This window comes from Silene latifolia, chromosome 2, assembly GCF_048544455.1.
Source record: "Silene latifolia isolate original U9 population chromosome 2, ASM4854445v1, whole genome shotgun sequence".
NCBI lineage: Eukaryota > Viridiplantae > Streptophyta > Magnoliopsida > Caryophyllales > Caryophyllaceae > Silene > Silene latifolia.
In genome coordinates this window covers 20,861,538-20,881,698 of record NC_133527.1, presented here as the reverse complement: position 1 = coordinate 20,881,698, position 20,161 = coordinate 20,861,538, and the positions used below count along the sequence as shown (strand labels likewise).

The 20,161-nt window shown below is 36.5% G+C and overlaps 2 protein-coding genes across 2 annotated transcripts; both read right to left on the bottom strand.

The window, feature by feature from the left end:
- Positions 1-800: 800 nt before the first annotated feature.
- On the bottom strand, positions 801-7,698 carry LOC141642414 (uncharacterized protein At5g19025). The gene is made up of 2 exons (XM_074451206.1): positions 6,961-7,698; positions 801-1,158 (listed from the first exon to the last, which is right to left on the bottom strand). Exons 1-2 carry the CDS (start codon positions 7,614-7,616, stop codon positions 1,119-1,121), a joined length of 696 nt encoding a protein of 231 aa, XP_074307307.1. The 5' UTR covers positions 7,617-7,698; the 3' UTR covers positions 801-1,118.
- An 8,673-nt stretch (positions 7,699-16,371) lies between these two features.
- LOC141642413 (cytochrome P450 72A397-like) lies at positions 16,372-20,037 on the bottom strand. The gene is made up of 5 exons (XM_074451205.1): positions 19,645-20,037; positions 18,856-19,073; positions 18,164-18,408; positions 17,232-17,634; positions 16,372-16,988 (listed from the first exon to the last, which is right to left on the bottom strand). Exons 1-5 carry the CDS (start codon positions 19,922-19,924, stop codon positions 16,560-16,562), a joined length of 1,575 nt encoding a protein of 524 aa, XP_074307306.1. The 5' UTR covers positions 19,925-20,037; the 3' UTR covers positions 16,372-16,559.
- Positions 20,038-20,161: the final 124 nt, after the last annotated feature.

The following is a 20,161-nucleotide window of genomic DNA, read 5'->3' as shown; positions in this document are numbered from 1 at the left end:
CAAAAGATCATGGTAGAAAGTGACTGCTTGGTGTTGATTGAATCGTTGAAGAAGAAGAAGTCGGGAAGAAATATGTTTGCTTTAATTTTAGATGAAATTTTATTGTTATGCAACTCTTTTAATTCGGTTGTATGGTCGTATACTAGTCGTACAAACAATGGTGCGGCGCATGCTCTAGCTCATTTATTTCCTAGGATAGTTGGTAGATTGATTTGGTCGGGAGTTTTACCACCGACTGCGGACGATATTGTTACCGTTGAGTCGTTATTAGTAATGCAGTAAAGCCTTCGGGCTTTCCCTTTCAAAAAAAAAAAAAAAGAAATCTTTCCTATCAGAATAAATCAGAATGCTTCCTTTCATTCATGAACTTGACCTAAATGAGGGTAAAGACTCGACTCTCGAGTACTTTCCTCGAAAGGATATCTTTTCATGGGCGTTTCAGTGCAGCTCCGGCTTTACCAACTCAAGTGTTTGCACCGTCTACAACTGTCAAGAAGACCAAGAATAGTTTTCGCAATCAACCCATGATGCCACCATTGAGTTGTTCGAAAACATTTAGCCTAGTGGTTGAAGCAGAAGTATGGTACATAAAGGTCTCAGGTGTTAACCCCCTCCTAGGTTTGGCTCAATTAACACCAAAAACAAAATCGCCACCATTGAATCTCGCGACTCCATTAGTGACTATATCCACAACAAATCTGCAAATTAGATTTTTACCCTTGTGTTGCTGTCGGTCATACTTGGTATTTGGACTAAATCAAAATGCAAAAGAAACGCAACTGAAAGTCCATCGGCCGAGATATCGAAACATATGTACATTAGCATTTTCCGGCAGCACCGTACAAAAGTATGAGGTACTTTAACAGTAACGAAACAATGACGTAAGTAAATCAATATCTGATATAGACTTCATTGATTTATTGGTATAAGTTATAATATCTAGGATAGAAAAGGCTAGAGAAAGTTTTCACCCTTCGAAACAGCAAGTCACATAAATTTTAATCAGATGGAAACCTTTTTAGTTGACAGTTTGATCCTTTAAACAGCATTCAACCAAATGACAATCAGTTGATTAGTTATGTGAAGATTCATCTATCAGCTGTCACGGCCCTCAGCAGTCAACGATGATCTCCATTATAGGCGGTACTCGCTAAAGCTCTGCAATGAAAAGCACAATTCACAGATTAAGATTGTATGAAAAGCACAAATTAAAAGTTATGCTTGTACTCCTTGTCCCATTATGATCTTCCTGTCTTTATTTTGCCCGTAAACAGCTTATATATATAACCCAGGGAAAAAAAAAAGTAACGGAATTAATGGGGAAACTCGAAAAAGATGCAAGATGATCATAGCGGGACAGGAGGAGTTCAACAATTGGATATCCTAGTACAAGTGTTACTTAGAAGCCAAACAAATGCTTCCAAAACAAATATTGCACAATCATTGTCTAAACTCTGTAACTTGAACCATGTTGAAGGCACTTCCAAAACTTGTGTTAATCAATCTTATATAAACATGTTAATCAAATCTTATATAAACATATCCAACATGGACCAAACTACACTATTTGTATGGAAAAAAAAAAAAAAAAACATTTTTTGGCTTGAGTTTTACATTTATTTCCAAGTAAAAAGAGTGTCGGACACGGGAAGACAGGGTAATATAAAAAGTTGGGAGTAAGTTGGTTCGCAAAAGGGTTTTATCTTACTCATAATAAGCGTCACAGTAAGTTATTGTGCATGAAAAATTCAAATGTTTACTTAAAACGAAGTGTCCAAGTATTAAAAGAATGTCTGAGCATCAAGTATCAGGTGTCGGACATATGTGCAGGAGGTAATATGAAATGTTGAGAGTAACAAAGTTCAAAGGAACTCCAAAAAAGCAAGGTAGCCTAAATGCTCAAGGCAACAGGCCAACAAATTCTTTTCCTGCTATTAACTGCTAAAGAAGAAAAGAACAACTAACCTTTAACATAGTAAAGTTAAGCTATCGTAAGTAACACACTATACCAGTTAGCCAAAGCCCATATGTTAACAAGTAATGAAGTAACTTAGACTGCAAGTGACAGACACGCAGTGTTATGAGTGTCAGAATCGGCTTTTTCAAGAAAAAATTTCCTCTATTTGAGGAAAAACGAAGCTATCAGATATCATGTCAGTCAAGTAGTGTGTTTGACACAACACGCAAGCGATGCAACATGCCATGGAGTAAAAAAAGGTGCCAACAAAGAAACAACGGTCTTGGTGAAACACATCCATCAATGTAAAACAGGATAAAAAAATGGATAAAGGCAAGGTAGAACTATATTATGCAGGGACTAAGCGAATACCAACCAAGCAAAGGGCAAAGACAACCACATAGCAAAAAGTGAATAACAAGCAGAAAAGACGAAACAAGATTTGAAAAGAATCATAACTTTCAGCTGTCATACTACTACTGAAGGTATCTCAAGTCCTCTAAAATGCCATACGTAAAGTTAAGGTGGAAATTAAATGTAACGTAGGCAAATAAGATATTGCGATTTCACATTCAATAAGGAAGTCTCAACAACATATACCCTCCAGGCTCCATCCAATATACATTTCCCATTTGACTTTCGTTGAAAAATGATAAAATAAAAATATTTGTTTTGAAATATCAAACATGACAAATTTTTACATATTCTCCACATATTATCGGGTGGAAATTAGCGGTCAAAGTTGATGTCGCCCACCATATTCATAAGGAACAATAAATTTCAGTTGGAGGTAGAGTTTCTAAGGGGATCTACCAAAGGAGCAAAAAATCAATTAGTGAAAAACTCCGTTTGTAGTTTTTCTCAAAAAATATTGCCCTCAGGCTCTCTTATAATTTCAATGGCAGCAGAACAAAAAATGTTGTTTAGTGTTTAGGTAATAACACATTTTTACACTAGACAGCATCCTCAAAGAGGTCGATTTATACTAAAAAAAATAAAACGAAATTGACAAACCATTTAATCAACCCTTTGCAAAAGAGATTGACAAACCTTGGAATCAACTATCTGTAAAATCTCCACCATAACTACAGCATCCTCCTAAAATCTTTACACAAGCCTTTATTTAACCATGTCCAACCAACAAGCATCCCTTTATGCGACTCATGAGTCATGACAAAGACGAAGACATGTTTGACAAAGGGAATAATTAGAAAATAAAATACAAGGGGGTGTCAAAATACACTTCTCCCATTTTCCCAAGCAAAAATTACTGGCGAAAATATAACGATGTCTTAGGCAATGCAGTAGTTCTTCAAACTGTAATCTGAGTTATAAAAGAAACATATGAATCTATTAGCTTTGTGATGAAACTCGGTGAATAATCCCTAATAAAGTGAATATTTTTTGGCTTCAGAAACATTTCCTACTACAAAACCAGCATATATTTGAAATTGTCAGCCTTCTCTAAAACCTCATAGCTCAAACAAGCTAACCAGCAGATACTTCTTCCAATGCCCTTGTCATTAGGATGTCTAATTTATGACCCTATGGCTGCTGCTTTCATTTCCAATACCACTGTTAGATTGGTAGCATTCCTAATAGCAGTCAAAAAGTAAGGATTTTAATTTCTAAGTTTTAAGGTAACATCACTGCAGTAACAGCCAAAACATCATCTAACAACATCTCATCTAGAAAGCAAAAGATTGATTGAAGTGAAGCTGAATTAAATTTCTGTAATCCTAGAGAGAACTTTCTTACACCACCATCCGAAAATCTCAACATAACTTTTTGCCGCATTCCATCATAAATCCAGTAATCTACTGCTACAACAAACACTATAGAATAGTAAAAATTCCCCTGAACATCAAACTCCCCATCCAAACCCTGGTTCACAATCGCATTTGACATAACTTAAACCATAGACATTCATTCTCTACATAGTTGCAGCAAATAAATCATCATATTATTCAAAACAATGCATTTAAACTTCTTTTTTTTTTTTTAATTCAGAATCGTATTTTCTTCTATCATCCCTAGGTTTTAAGTTGTTAGACTACTACAGAATCTCAAAATAATCCAAAATACAGTCTTCTTCCCACTCTTTGTTATTAGACGTCTAGAGGAAGTCGATAACTCAGTGCTACTGCCTTCTGCTCCTTAAAACAACTTTGAAAAGCAGCCACTAGCTATGGAATTGGAATCTAGCTTAAGACAGGTTTCCAACTACAACAAGAGTTGTGTCATTCCATCATCAGGCGTCGCTTTTTTCCTCCACAAACACTCTGTCATAAAGTCAAGTAATTTTCGTAATTTTCTGAACAAACACTGAGCCTGAGATTCCCAAATCCAAACCCTTCTATTAAGTACGTCTACTATCATTAGTCAACATAGACCAGAGTTGACATCCTTGTCACACTGATACAGAAATTGCTAGAGACAAATCATATACCAACTTTAAGATAACACTGATAGATGACCTTCAGTACACAAGCACAGGAATTAGGGACAAGACACTGTGATGTGAATGAACTGAACTGGACGAAAATCATTTACATTTAAGTTATCAAGGTAGTGTACTGGAAACATATAAGGGCCCTTTTCTATTTGTCAAGACATCAAAGATTCAAAGTTATATGAAACAAATATTCACAAACAGACAAGCCACTCACTCTCCTTTTTCCATTCTTGAAGACACCCGGAGCCTTCCACATCAATTAACTGCTACCATCAACCATATTTGATGAAAGTACACCCCATATCCTTCTTAAAATCATAACATGAAAACTGGAGTACCAAATCCCAACAATTCTCCAGAACAAGATAAGGCTTTTGGTGATGAAAATATCGGCCACAACTGAATAAACCCGAGACTTATCATTCATCACAAGGAAATGAAATGGGGTGTCAAGCAGTCGAAGCAGATACATTGGAAAAATAGCAGCTCCAACACTTTTGTATCGATGGAAATGCCATGGTGATATAAAACCATATTAGCTTAACGAAATGTGTGCAAACGGTAAAAGGAGTAAAAGGCAGGTTAAATGGGGATATTTTCTAAAAGAAGTCACGTTGAAAGGTGGACAGTCATGTGCCACATATAGTGGGCTCAATATTTCTCTTCTTACGCCACCATTCCGTAAGGTGCGCTTTCTAGCACCTTGGTCTCTAGCTAGGGCATGCAGCTTTGTGTGCCTTTTCAAACTAATTTGCGTTTATATGACTGGGGCATTTCCATCAATGCAAAAGCTTTGTCGTGGCTACTTTTGCAATGTCTCTGCTCATCACCCCCACTTTATCACTTTGTGATGAATGATAAGTCTCCAGTTTACTCAATTCTCGCCTCTGTTGATAGTGTCATTTCCATAGTCGCCAAAAGCCTAATTTTAATCTTGAAAATCGAGGTACGTGATAGATGAAATGACCAATGGGTACATTTGCAACAGAGGCAATATATCAAAGGGAATCAATCATTTCTTACTCCAAAATGTCTTCTGTTCAAAGTACCTCAGTTGTGAAGGCCAGAATCAAGATAGAATACCCACAGAGGCAGTCTGCTCAAAACTACTTACCCTCTGACAACTTGAATTGTCCATAATTTTATGGTAAAGGCCACCTTATTCATAAATCAGCCACCATTCCAGAAACACTTTCAACGAAGTTCATTTCCGTCAAAATGGCATTCTTTCTGCCCCTGTCCTTCATCCTTACGCTTCAGGCAGCCTTACAATGGCATCAACTTGCCACTAGTTCTAATAGTAGCGACATCATACTCCTTAAAACTTCAAAATAAATCCCTTCGGGCTTCTATACAAAGCATAATTGAATGTATGCTTGGTAACCATACAGAACATGCTTAGAGACTTATAGAGTAAGAGAGAGTATCTGTCCATCTCCAGAGTGGTATTTGACTAGGGTGCAACATGCTGACCAGACGAAACTTTAAAGAAGGAGAAGTGAAAGAAAATACATTCTCTCCGCCAAACCTTAACCGTGATAAGTACTCTGGATCAGGCTTATGGAACTACTAGCTACCTGGTTCCGTTAACTTTCCCCGCTTGAGATTTAAAAATGCAAACAAAAGACTAAAGCAAAAAAAATTTGCTAAAATTTTACAAAGAATACATTCAAGTATTCTAAAAGTTGTTACGAAAACTGAGATCAACAACATTCAGCTATGATATAAAAACGTTATAAGACTACCAACAAGTACTCCTCAAGTTGTAACATACCAATACATTCCACAAGATATAAACACAAAACATTGCACACATCATTTTTGCAATCATCAATTAGCAAACAAAAAAGCGGCCAACGAAACATAAATGTACATCTAGAAGACAGCCACGTAAACTTCAACCAGCACATACAAGCACCACACACGGCAGAACTAAAAGTCAATTACAACGACCGTCTCATTTCTATCCTCCAAGCCAAAAGTCCTATAATGCAACCCACTGTACTGCATTACCTTACACCACAGAAAATGAGAATCTACAGCCTCTTGGATTCTATTATATTATTTCCAAAAACTATTCTCAGTTTCAATTTTCTCGATCGCTGAGGTTTACCATAACATGATTTCTCCCTTCACATAATCACTCCGAAAATACCAGTCAGCCCAATCAATCAAATACAGTAATCGATCAATCAAAAACGAAAACAGAACACAAAAATGAATCAGAACACGTAACACAGTAAACAAGCACAGGTACTTGATACACTTGCTATAACAAAGAATTTTCCCTTGATACATTCACTCAAATCATCGAAAACTATCTCAAATCGTCGAAAACTATCAGTCAGCAACTCAGCAGAATCAAACAAATACACATTATTACTATACACATTCCCTATTTCACTAATTTTCCTCCCTCCGTCCCAATCATTTGTTTAAATTTTATATCCTTCACGACACGTATTTTAATCAAAGGTAAACAAATGATCAGGACGGAGGGAGTAAACGAAAACCGAAGACGGAAAAGGACGGAGAAAGGATGACTCACTTCTTACTTCCCTTACGACCTTTCTTAGGACCCCAACCAACAAGCTTAGCAACAGGACAACCACACTTAGCCCTAAACAACAACACAGCACGACCATTCGGCGGCGCCATCTTCCTCAACTCCGCTCTAAGACACTCATAATCCGGATTACTCTCACTCCCTCCTTTCCACGGCAACCTCTCAACCACATCATTATTACCAGCAGCACCATTACTAAGGGAATCTTCAGTCTGAAGCTGTAAGTCAAACTCGAGGGCTTTGGTAAGGCCTTTACACGCGGGATTCGCACATCGACGAGGACGGCGACAAAGCGCGGCGGCGGAAACGGCGAAGAAGGCGGACAGCGCGGCAGCGATTGCGGCGGAGGAGGAGAACGGCGGAAGGGAGACGGGGATGGAGGGGAGAAGGAGGGATAAGGAGGTGAAGAGGTAGGAGAGATAAGAGGTTAAGAGGAAAGTAGAGGAGATTAAGACGAGGATTAAAATGAGGAGATCTAGGGTTCCGGTAGCGGTTAAGGAAAGAGTATGGTGACGGCAGAAGAGTTGGGTGGTGTGTGCGGTGGTTGTTGTGGTGGTAGAGGATGAGGTTGGGGTTTTGATGCGGGGTTTGGTGGTTGTTGGGGTGGTGTATGGTGATGAAGATGAAGAAGGGGGCATGGTATTACTATTTGGTTGGTGGTGTGTGGAAATGGTGGTGGTATATGTTAGTCAAGGGGAGGATGTGGGGTGGGAGGGATATAGGTGGATGGGGGAGAATATTTGTGACTTCTCTATTATTTTTTCTTTTTCCTTTTTCTTAAAAAAAATGATTTTTTTTGTGCGTAAACCATTCGGTTTAGTTCAGATTCGAGTCGGGTAGGATCAATAAGACGGTAAAATTCTCCCTAATGAGTTTTAACACTGTTGCATTATCAGGACTCGAATACGAGACTTCCGGTTTTTAAAAAATGGTTTTGGTTATGGGAACACACAAATTCTTGTTTCAAACGCTCATTCTCGTATTTTCAAAATGATGGGATTTTGTAGTCACTTTATCAAAGGTAACCATAATGATCCAGCTAGCTTTACAACTTATGATAACTTGTTTTCTAAAAGTAAATATATTTGGCTGTAAAATGGTCTCAAAATCTCGGCTTTTTAGAAAAGACCAAAATGACCCGTCTAAAAGGAGACCGACTGATGGAAAAGAGGGAGGAATATCATTTTTTTTTTATTCTTTTCTTCTTCGTCTTCACTCACCCGGTCAAATGATCCGTAAGAATGGAATCTAGTGAGTAAAAATTTTCAGGATCTCATGTATACTCGGTGGTTTTACCAAGTCCGCACCAAAGATAACAGCAGGTTCCTCGTCATTCAAAAACAGAAAGGAATATAAAGACGTTTTTAGTCTTATCAATACTCAAGAGTCATGACTTAAGAGTATCTCTTACCTACAGTTAGGAAAAATATAACGTGGGGTATGTTGGTACATATTTTGAATTGGATTGGAGTTATGTCGGATTATTTCGGATTCCACTTATTTTTATATCCTGTTAATTGAATTGGGCGCTTGCTCTTTATTATCAAGGAACCTTTTTAATTGGCGAAAAAGGCCAACTAGTAAATTCAAATAATTAAAAATACTATGTATATTAATAAAGTACATCGTTTATCTTCAATCCCATTATAAGAACTTTATAATTAAGTGTGTTTGTAGATGAATAGTCTTAAGATGGGTGTTCACCTAAGAAGAATTATGGGATGCGCATGAGTGGGGTCGTAATGCAGATGAAAAGACTGGTGTTGGTATGTGGCTGAAATACACAGCTTCACGAGCTAGCGTGGGTGATCACTCTCAACCTAAGGTTTGGGTCAGGGTGTTATAATATAGAAGATGATAGCCTCAGATAGGGGTGAGTTTGTTTTAAGTGTGTTGTCATCGAGTATATTCAGATGCAAGTCATAAAGAAAGAGTAATTTTGCGTTTGGGTTAGTAAGGTCCATTCAGTTGTTAAGAGAGATTCAGTAGTAAATTTGACTAATAAGGTATTTTATAAAACTACCTAATAAGTGTGATTTAAAAAAATAGTTATTTCAAATTAATTTAGATCAATACTAGTGATACAAGATTACATTATTTTAAGATTAAGTGGTTTATGGTTGGATCACTCGTGTATAGGAAAGTTTTGACCAGGTGGTCACCTCACGTTACATTATATTTGAGTTCCGCAATTACTTGGACTAATTACTCCACGGGTACTAATTCTCCCACCAAATTTAAAATTTACACTAACAGACTCAACTAAGAGGAGATCAGTTTATAACTTTCATTTTCTCATTGTCATATACAAATTTAAAAACATCTTACGATCCAAATAATGAATCCACCATATATACAGTGTGGAGTAGTCAGGGGGTATGATATTTATTTTGAGGCCGTGTCATCAAGCCTGATTACAAAGTTGTTGATCTCAAGCCTGCTGAGTTGCTGAGTCAGGATTCTGTTCTAAAAAAACCCTGAAAAGAAGCAAATTCTGCTCATGAAGCCTGCATTCAGGTCCTAGCCTGACGTCCCTCAGGTGGAGTTCTTCTAGGGTTAAAATCCTTCAGTGTTCCTGGTTCCGTACTTGCTAGGTTGCTGCTCATGAAGCCTGATGTCAGGTTCCAGCCTGCTGTCATACTGGTGGATTCCCTCCTGGATCCTACAGGTTCCTCCGGGATCCTTGGTCGTGTACCTGTTGTTAGCTACTGATTTCAGTGTCCTATAATATAATAAGTTTTGGGACAATAATGTGTGGTGCACAATGAAAGATTCAAAGGACGAATGACATTATATGGTCCTTCCTTTTATCCCCTAAAGTGTGGACACGAGGGGCCCACGGGGGCGCTTGGGAAAATAAGCGTTTGCATTTGTGGAGTCGCCACCAATTTATTGTGGAAAATTGGAAAGCGTTCGAATACTTCACGTCATGTCAAGACACAAAGTAATGACATAGACACTAAGAACTCGTTACCCTTAGCATTCTATGTCTAGAATGACTCTCGTGGATGCCAATGAACACGGATGTTCACAGAGATCTGGAGTAAGGGGTGAGGGTACGTATTAGGAAGCTATTTTGATCGAACACCTAATTCTGCCCGCCTCGATAGCGGCCTCTACTAATGATTAGGGAAATTATTCATACTTGATATTTTGTCGATTATATGCATGCAATGCAACAAACAATGTTTTGATCCTAGCATGTGAAGTTTAACTAAGTCGGTGAACATGTAATTTAGCATACATTAGGTCGAAGTAGAGATTTAGATTGATTACATGTGAGAGCAGACAAACGATAATAAAGACACAATAAATAAAATACGATAATTAAAATTACAATGGTTCAATGATTTACGTCGAAAATACGTTTAAAACGGATAATTTGAGAAAAGAAAAGGAAAATAATGAAGGTTAGAAAACGGACAGATTATTGGCGGTACTATGATTAATAGTCGATTAATACGTAACACTAATAAACTAGGTTAAAGCAGAAACGGAAGTTCAGAGACAGAAGTCACCCCGGAACAGGCGCAGCAATGTTGCGTCCCTTGGAAGAGGCGCAGTGGTCACTGCGTCTGTTTCTGAAGTGAGTTCTGGCTATGAAGCCGGAACTGCATATTGTTAGTGTTCATTGGTGATTTTAATGATCGATTATTAATGTTCGACTCAAGTAGAATTGATTTAACAGATTATTTACATGTGAATTGGTCATAAAAGCGATAAAGAAACAAGTTTAAACGAATGAGAATTAATTATAACGAACTAAGGTGAATTATAAACTAATTACAAATTAATTAGGCAATTAATGAGGTTACATGGTGATAAACAGATGAAATATACAAAAGGCGAATTCCAGAGACTTGATATGAACAAATCGAATCTCTAAAATCCGGGTTTGATTTTAATGACGAAAACCCGCAAATATTGATTACTTGGGATTTAAATCGGAAATTAAGGGGGTGATAAATAATTATGAATTATGTATTATAATTATGAAGAAAATATGAAGAAAATAAGAAAAGACGAATAAAAGGAACGAATCAACAAAGAACAAAGGAAGAAGAAGAGAGGCAGAAACTGCGGCAGCCTCAGGAAGAGGCGCAACAGATGTTGCATATCTTCTCGACGTCTGTCCTCTGTTAGTTTGCGAAAATAGGTTTGATAAAGGTTTTATAAATCGGTTTTAAACATGTTTTCGACGTAAATCTTACAATAATTTATACAATAATAAAATACAATAATAAAACATGGGATTTACACCCTCAGACTTACATGTTTGACGAAACGAGATTAACTAAGTTAACGATTAGTGATTGCTCGACTCGAATGTATGATGAAAGTGCCCTCGTAAGAGGAATTAAATTAAATTGATTTGATTAATTGAGGTGGAGTTGGTCAAATTGGTCGGTCATGCAAAACGAGACTGGTACTCAGAAGGATCCGAGTTTACGTGGTCGAAAGTTCAAGCACGTAGACGTCAATAAGCAAAGAGCGCGGTCTTAGAATGCAAAGGGAGAAGAGAAGGGCGGACACTCGTGTGAGAAATATGAGGAACGAAGGTCCCTATTTATACTAATCACACAGAGGAATTAGGGTTACGGTAAAACTTTAGAAACATATCTCGAAAAGATTTGAAAATACGCAGAAAAGAGCTGGGGAAGAGGCGCAGCAACCACTGCCGCTCTTGGAAGAGGCGCAGGCAGGGTCTTTTCCTTTCCCCAGTTTCCTCTGCGGAAGAAAGATTTTCCGCGTTTCTGTTATGGAATTGCGGTAGATCTCAACTTCCTTATTGTTCAAAATATGATTTCGAGATATATTTTGCCAAAAGATGAAAAGATTAAAATTATGGAATAGAAATATCCGGAATATTCTAGAACATTCCGACTCGGCATTTTAAACAGTTTATTAGAAAATGAAGACGGTTTTCGACCTGGACTCCAAATGAACTCTAATTACTGTCAAAACGACCGTAATGGCGCGCAGATAATGACCAAGGGGTAGACACAAGTATTTGAGCTATCACTTGACGATAAACTTACGAACTGTCATAAATCGTTCCGTGTACGAAACATGCGGCCCAATCATCACCGGGTGGTTTGCGGGAGGTGCAGAAATGAGGTATCTTCATAAAGCTGGTGCCATAATTAAGGAGAAACAACTATCCTACACAAGCTCCCAAGGACGTCCCTTTCAAGTCATGTGACTAACTTTAGGTTGTTAATTTTCAGCTTGTTATTTTGTCCAGTTCTCCTTTTAATTGTAGCTATTAGATTTACTTTTTGATGAAGGGCCAAGATGTAATGTGAGAGTCTATATAAGGAGCTCACAGCCTCACACCCCTTGTAATATTTTCAGATTTGGATGAATTAAAAATTGTTGTGTCAAACACAAATTTAGGGTTTGCCTAAAGGCTGCTCTTGTCCAACCAATAGTGGCAATGCCTTTATTGGTTGTTAGATTAAGGGAGGTATGGTTAACCTGTGCTCAGATGTGGTTAAGCTCTCCTAACCGCCAGGTAGGGGTGGGCACCGATCCAAAATCGGAATCGGCAAAAACTATGGACGGGACCGGATTACAAAAATTACAGACTGGGACCGGACCGGAAAAATTCCAGTCCAAGATCGAACCGGACCGGTTGGACCGTAATTTGCCATAATATGTCCCCTTTTCAAATTCCGGTCCATTGGACCGGATCGAACCGGACTATATATTTTTAAGAAAAAAATAAAACAATAATTCTTGTCCAAATCGGTCCACACCGGAAAAATCCGGTCTCGGACCGAACCGGACCGGAATCTTAGAAAATGGTGGACCAGAGACCGGACCGGAATTTTTAATTCTGGTTCCGGTCCGAACCGAATTTTGTCCACCCTTATCGCCAGGCCTGGTGGTTATCCTGTGCGTAGGCTGTGGATAATCGACCTACGTCTGTTACTAAGGATGGTCGAGTTTTGTGCTAGGATGTGAGCTAAGGTAAACCTGCTGTCCAGGTTAATATCTAAGGTGCGACTTAGCTTCAATAAGGGAGTTGAACTTGTGCTTGGTTGTAGTTTAGCTCTTCTAATCAAGTAGGTTGTGGATGGTACCATGTGAAAACTGTTGGTAAATCCTTCACAATCATATCTTTTATGTTTTCTTAGGTTTAGATTTTGCAAACAAGAACACGCGAAGAGAGAGAAAGAGGCAAAAACCCCAAAATTAAAAAACCCCAAAAAACAATCGCACCCTCGCCGGCGACTACCCCGGTCGCCTTTTAAGTCGCCCGCGAGGCTCCTTTAAACTCTAACTCTTCCTATTCCTGCTTCTCATCGTTATCCGGTGAGCTTTTCCGTCTTTGATCCGATTTATTTCTTAAAGGTTCATGTTTGATTTTGTTTTTTCGCGCTTTTGATCGATCGTTTCTTGCTGTGGTTGGTAAATTCGTGGCTGAGTTTATCACCATCTTCTCCGATCGATTTTCTTTCGTGTAGTTCAATCGTCTGTCCGCCTTGTTTTGTGGGTTTATTTTTTCAATTGAAATCTGATTGTCCCAGGTTTTGTTCAGTATTGGAGGTTTGCTCTCGTTTTGGTTTGGCTATCTTTGTCTTGTGATTAGTGGGTCGTGGTGCTGTTTGTTTCATTTGTGATTTGTGCTGGGGTTTGGGTAAGTAGTGAGGACTATTGTTCTCTTTTCATTGTTTTATGTTTAAAATCGGGCCTTGAGGTGTACTTGTATCCGCTTCCTTAGTATTATAATTATGTCTTTTTCTACTAGTCACCATAAGTTTCTTGAGGCTTTTGCTTGTGCCCATGTTAGTGATGGGTTTATGGAGAATGATGGGGATAAAATGTTAGGCTATTTTATGAAAATGCATGGGTCAGCTCGGTTAGCCTTAGCTGAGGTGAAGGAGCTTAAAGATAAGGGAAATGGTTTTTTTAGGAAAAATGACTTTGATATAGCCGCAGCGTGTTACGATGAAGTTTGTAAACTACTTAGCTTGAGCTTGGGAAATATTGGAGATGAAGATACCCAATCATTATCTGACCTTGTTGTTTCCCTAATTTCTAATATGACTGCTTGTGCCTTGAAACTTGAGGAATACAAAGCTGCTGCTGGTATGTGCTCTATGATTTTGGACATATTTCCTCGTAATGTTAAGGCACTTTTTCGAAGGGCGGTTGCTTACATGAAGTTGAAAAGGTTTCAGTTAGTTGAATTGGATTTGGTTGAGGCCTTAGCTGTTGAACCTAATAATAAGGATGTGTTAAGGGAATTAGATGTGGTTAAAGGTCACCTTCTCATCAAGGAAAATGGTAAAAAAGTGTTGGAGGTTGCTACTGAAGATGGCGTGGACGGGAATAATAAGAAGCCTGATCATTTTTTGGCATCGGATGTGGGTATAAAAGAGAGTGAAAGCGTGATCACGGAGATGATGGAAGAGCATAGTGATGCGAGTTTTAAGGAAAATGAGAGTGTGAATATGGAGGGGACGGAGGCTCAAAATATTTGTGCTAAGAAGTCAGTTCTTGAGTTCTCCAAAAAGGGAGGTGGTAATTCCCGTATAAGGATCCCCGCACAATCTTATCAAAAGTTGTTGGATGGTAAACAAGTGAGCTTTTACCGTAAATGTGATTTGTCAACCCTAACAATTCGGATCCTTAAGAGAGAAGTAACTCAGGAGAGAGACAATATAAGAGAACGATGTAAGAAAAAGAAGAAGAAGAGGAGGAGAAGACCTAAAAAGTGGAAATCTAAGATGATGGGGGCAATGAAAGACATGCCTCTTTCTGATATTATAAATGTGAAATCTGCCTTTCCTAGCAGAAGTTTGAACAAATCCTCTACCGAGGCCGTGATTTCAAGTGCTTCTTCAATTTGTGACAATTTTTCTCTTCCGGGTACTCCTATCCCTCATGATAATATCAGGGGCGTTGATAATGATTCAAGCGTCTGTGTCTCTCTGGTGCATGATAAGGCTACTTTTATTTGCTCTCCGGTTCAGAAGGATTCTAATGACCATCAACCTTTCATTTTTTCAGCTCGTCCTAAGAAGTGTAAGATATACTCATTCGAGAAACCATCATGTGCCCTTTATACACCTATGCTTTGCAGGTACTCGAGAATGGCCATTTCCAAGTAGAATCATAGCCAAAGGGATGAATCTCCAAGACACAATTTATCTACTTTCTCCAAAAGTAGATCTCTCTCCCATAAATTTCTACGTCCTCATGGCGTAAGTGTGTCTTGTTGCAGGTACTCTCCTAAGGCTCAAATGGTGAAAAAAAGGAAAGATATGGCATCCCCAGCGTACTACTCCAGCGCCTCTTTGAAGAAACCCCGTGTGTTAAGAACCCCCACCCCTAGTTTAAGTTTTTGTAATAATAATGTAGTGTTACCTGATTTAGAGATGCAGGTGTGCTTTGTATAAGGAACCTTTTTTTACAGCTGCCAAAAAAAAAAAAAAAAAAAAAAAAAAAAAGATTTTGCAAACAAATCCTCATAAAAGCGTCTTTGTCAAGGGACTTGAAAAAGGGAGAAATTATTTTTAAGGCTACCATTTTATTGCACATCCCATACTCCTTGCATTCATGAGAACCCCAGGTATTTTCACGGCAAAGCCTTAAAAATATAAACAAATTACAACATTAAAGGCTTCCAATATTGCTTACAAAATTAAGCCCTTCAAAATATGTGTGTGAATGTGTTGTTCCCAGCTAGGAATAGAAGCATCATATCAACTTCATCTCTTCGGCATCACTCCAGTGAAATAATAAAAATGGTTTTTTGATAACTACTACTTTTGTACTACATTGTTTTAAGAACTACTACCAAAATAATTTTCGTTTAAAAACTCTTCCAATATTTTTTTTTTAAACACTACCAAATCTCATCCAAACCCAATAAAATACAATCTCAGCCATTTATTTTCGAATTTCATCTTAAGTTGTAAATTTTATCCCTTAAACCAGTTAATTTGATGAAGTTTGAGCAACATTTTTACCTTTATTATGTTAGATAGGTGAATTAGATGAAGCTAGGTTAAACTGATTTTGCCCCAAAATAATTTGCAAACTGTATTGTCGGTAGTGTTAAAGGGATAAAATTTACAACTTAAGATGGAAATTTAAAAATAAATGGTTGAGAATGTGTTTTATTGAGTTTGGATGAGATTTAGTACTGTTTTAAAAAAAATCAAACTTACAGGTAGTAGCTTTTAAACGCAAATTATTTTGGTAGTAATTCTTAAAACAATGTAGTATAAAGGTAGTAGTTATAAAAAAAACCCTAATAAAAAAGAGAAGGTTGTAATTTCACTTAAGATGCACCACCATTATCAAAATGGAAAGCTCAAACATGGAGATCTCAAAGAATTGGTAAATGAATATGAAGTTAATTAATAGATGAACAATGTATTGATTATTGAAAGAAGTTGTAATTAGAGTGAATTCTACTACAAAATTTATAACTTACAATAAATATTTATGTAAATTTTTATAATTAGATACATATAATTAATGGAGAAAGTACAATATATACTACATAGCTTATCGTAATACCAAACCTTCCAAGGTTAAAAATCTTAATCCACTTCAAATGTTTCTCAAATTCGGCAAAATATCAATTGTGCTCCAAATTGAGGACGAAGAGTTCCGAAACCCAAGGTAGGAGCGTGAATATACGAAGGTGACAATTCAAAGGTAAATTGTTGCAAAATGTTCGTCAATGTCAATTTGGCCTCAATCATAGCAAAATTAGACCCAATGCAAATGCGAGGCCCCCATCCAAATGAAAAGAACGACATATTTCCTTGGGTAGCCTTTATAATACCTTGTGAAAATCTTTCGGGTTTAAATTCCTTTGCATCACCGCCCCATAACTTTTCATCATGTTGAATATATATCATAGGCACGTTAATATGTACACCACCCGGAAGAAGTGCATCTCCTACTTTTACATCTTGACTAACCTTTCTGGTAAGAGAGGTTATTGGTGGATATAATCTTAACACCTCATGCAATATCATACTAACCTGGTGAAAAAGTCAATCCAAATATAAATACATGGCTGATCTTTAATTTATTACTTCGGACGAACAATTATCCTTAAATAACTTAATTATAAGTCATCATCTGAAACTGACAAATCTGAAATGACTCAACCCGAAATTAATCTGAATAACTCATTTACCAGGTCTAGTTAATTTTCCTATACAACTAACCCAAATGTATCTAAATTTAAAAAAAAAAATGAAATTCAAGTATGAAAGACACACCTTTTTCAAGTCATTCAGGCCATCAAAGTTCGGTTTGTTATGGCCAAATTTGTTGATGACTTCTTCTCGTGCTTGTTCTTGCCAATCTTTATTCTTACTCAACAAAATAAGTGTCCATACTAATAATGCTGAAGTTGTTTCTTGTCCAGCTATATAAAATAACTTGCACTCTTCGATCACTTGTTTTAAACTGATCTTTAAATTTTGTTGATTTCTATTTTCGTCTTGATTTTTATCTTGTATCCCTTCATAGTATGATTTCAACAAAATGCCCAATAAGTCATCTTTTGCTACTTCTCCTTCCTGAATCGCCTTTTGTCTCTTGTAAATCATACCTTTTAATAAAACCTCGATTTCCTTGGTAATTTTCGCTGATTTGTTATTTGTCTTTGTTGGAAGAAACCTGCAAGACGATCTCTCATGAGACTTATTCATTGTTGAGCTTTATATGTTATTTTCACCGACTTGCTATTTATGTTTGGTTATTTACGCTGACTTATATTATAAAACTCTTTATGTTATTATTTAAATCAAAAGAGGGCTATTATCTAAAATGAATCCTCAAAAAAGAGAATACTTGTGTGGTAATATTTGTTAAATAACCATTCAAAATCTAAATGTATTTTGATTAATTCGAACATTAGTGAACCCTAATTTCCTCAATTCCTAATTCAATTAACATCTGATTAACTTGAAACAAACAAAATTAATGATTAATTATTGAAGTTAGGACAATTACTTGATTAATTGGAGAAATTAGATTCATAATTTAATAATTTTATGAAGATTTGATTAAATTTGAGAGAAAGGGGAATTTGTTTTTATGGTTTTTAGAAGAAAGGGTAAAATAAGAAAATATTATAACAAAAAGTTCATAAAAAAGTAAAATTCGTATATAAAAAAGCTAATGTATTACGTTTATATAAAATTACCTCCATCCAGGAATATAAACCGATTGCAAAACTTTAATGATAATTCCAAGATGATCACGTAATAGTTCAAAAACCTTTTTGCCTTCCTTAAAACTACTTCCAAATGCAGCACGTGAAATCGCATCTGCTGACATATTTTGCACACTTGACCATATTTCTAGCTCATACGTTCCCGTTTTGGACGTTATCTTCTCCCATTCATCTATCATATCGTTGCAACTAACTTGAAATGCCGTCACCATGTTCTATAAATTATTCATCAAACAAATTGGTAAATAATTATTCTCTTATTACAAATATATTCATCTTAATATTAAAACGGGTCAAATAATATCCATTTGTGCAGATAAGACAATTTTTTTGCTAATATATAGACATTTTTCTTTTCTCTTATCTATGTTATTTGACCTGTTTTATATTTAACACGGATATACTCCCGTCTTAACTAGAATTCGTGATTTGTAAAATTCCGTAGTAACAATAAGCTTTCTTTATTGAACGTATAATATAAACAAATTGGTAAAATTTATTGTAAAATCACAAATTATTTACCCAAATAACCTTATTAACTACATTACCTTATATAAGGTTTCCGAGTAAATAATAGGTGGTTGTACAGTAATATTTTTGGTAAAATCGTCTTACACAAATATTTGTAATGCAAATGCTAGTGCTTAAAGAATTTGGGAAACCTTTAGTTTATTCATATGGAATGCTGGATTGATCAACTTCCTATCTTGAGCCCATTCTTGTCCTTCAAGTCTTACCAAACCTCTTGTGAATTTATTCATAAGTGGATGTAAAATTGGCTTTGGGAAATCGTACATCTTCATCATAATTTCTCTTACAATTTCTGGTTTTGTTATAATTATTGTTGGTGTTGGCCCATCCCAATAAAATGAAGAATCTCCTGCATTAAATCATCAAAATACTTTCACATAAATTGTCTACTTATGATAAACGGTTTTTCAAACGCATGTGCTTGGACATACTAAATACCACAAACTATATATCAGTAGCGGAGCTAGAACTTATTCATACTTGAGACCTTACGGTCGATCATATTCGTAAATATCTAATATATTATATGACAAATTGTTTGGTCTCACATATACAATTTGTTCTTAGAGTAATAAAAACCGAGATTCAAATTTGGGAAAGTACTAGCTTTGACAAATTGACGGTGCAGAAGTGTTAGTTAACTTAGCTGGTAAAGTCGTAGTGATCATGAGTCATGCTGTCAGGACAATGTTTGAATCAAAGCCAATAATATGTATTAGAGAAAAATGATTGTACATCGAATGTATTACATCATACTTAATTACTTTTTGAGTTTCCATTTATACCAAAAGAAAAAAAAACTAATTGACGTCCAACTTTTATACGAACATATATATTTTAATAAAGAAACCAAAAATTATATGCCTATATGTTTAAAAGAAGCTATTAAAATAGCAACAAAAGTGAAATAAAGTACATACCATAATCCTTAATAGTTTGATAATGGAAAGGAGTAACACGGTTGCAATAATCATTAGAGAAATGATCCATGGGTTCGGAAGTACTTAGTCGGGTCATCAGCCCGATATCTTTCTTATTACCGAAGAGAAACTTGTAGGGGTGGCCATAAAACCCGAGACTCCTAAGACGTCTTTCGAGTCGTTTAGGCTTGAACCACACCCACCCTGCCGCTTTCAATACCCACGTTAATATGAATAGGAAGACGAAAGATATTAGAATTGCGCTTATAGTTATCTCCATTATTAATCCTAATTTAGTGGTGTTTAAAAGAAAGAACAAAAAATGAAGTAGGAGACTTTTAGAGGGGATGAACTGAGGTGTTTATACGCCATGCCATTATTGACGTTAATGTCTGGCCATCCAATAATAATTTTTGATATTTTATTTATGGAATTGTTTTTGTGATGGTTTGACTTTTTCTAATGTTTGTGAGACCTATCAAATGGTTCATTCGGATCGGTCGGGTTATTTCGGGTT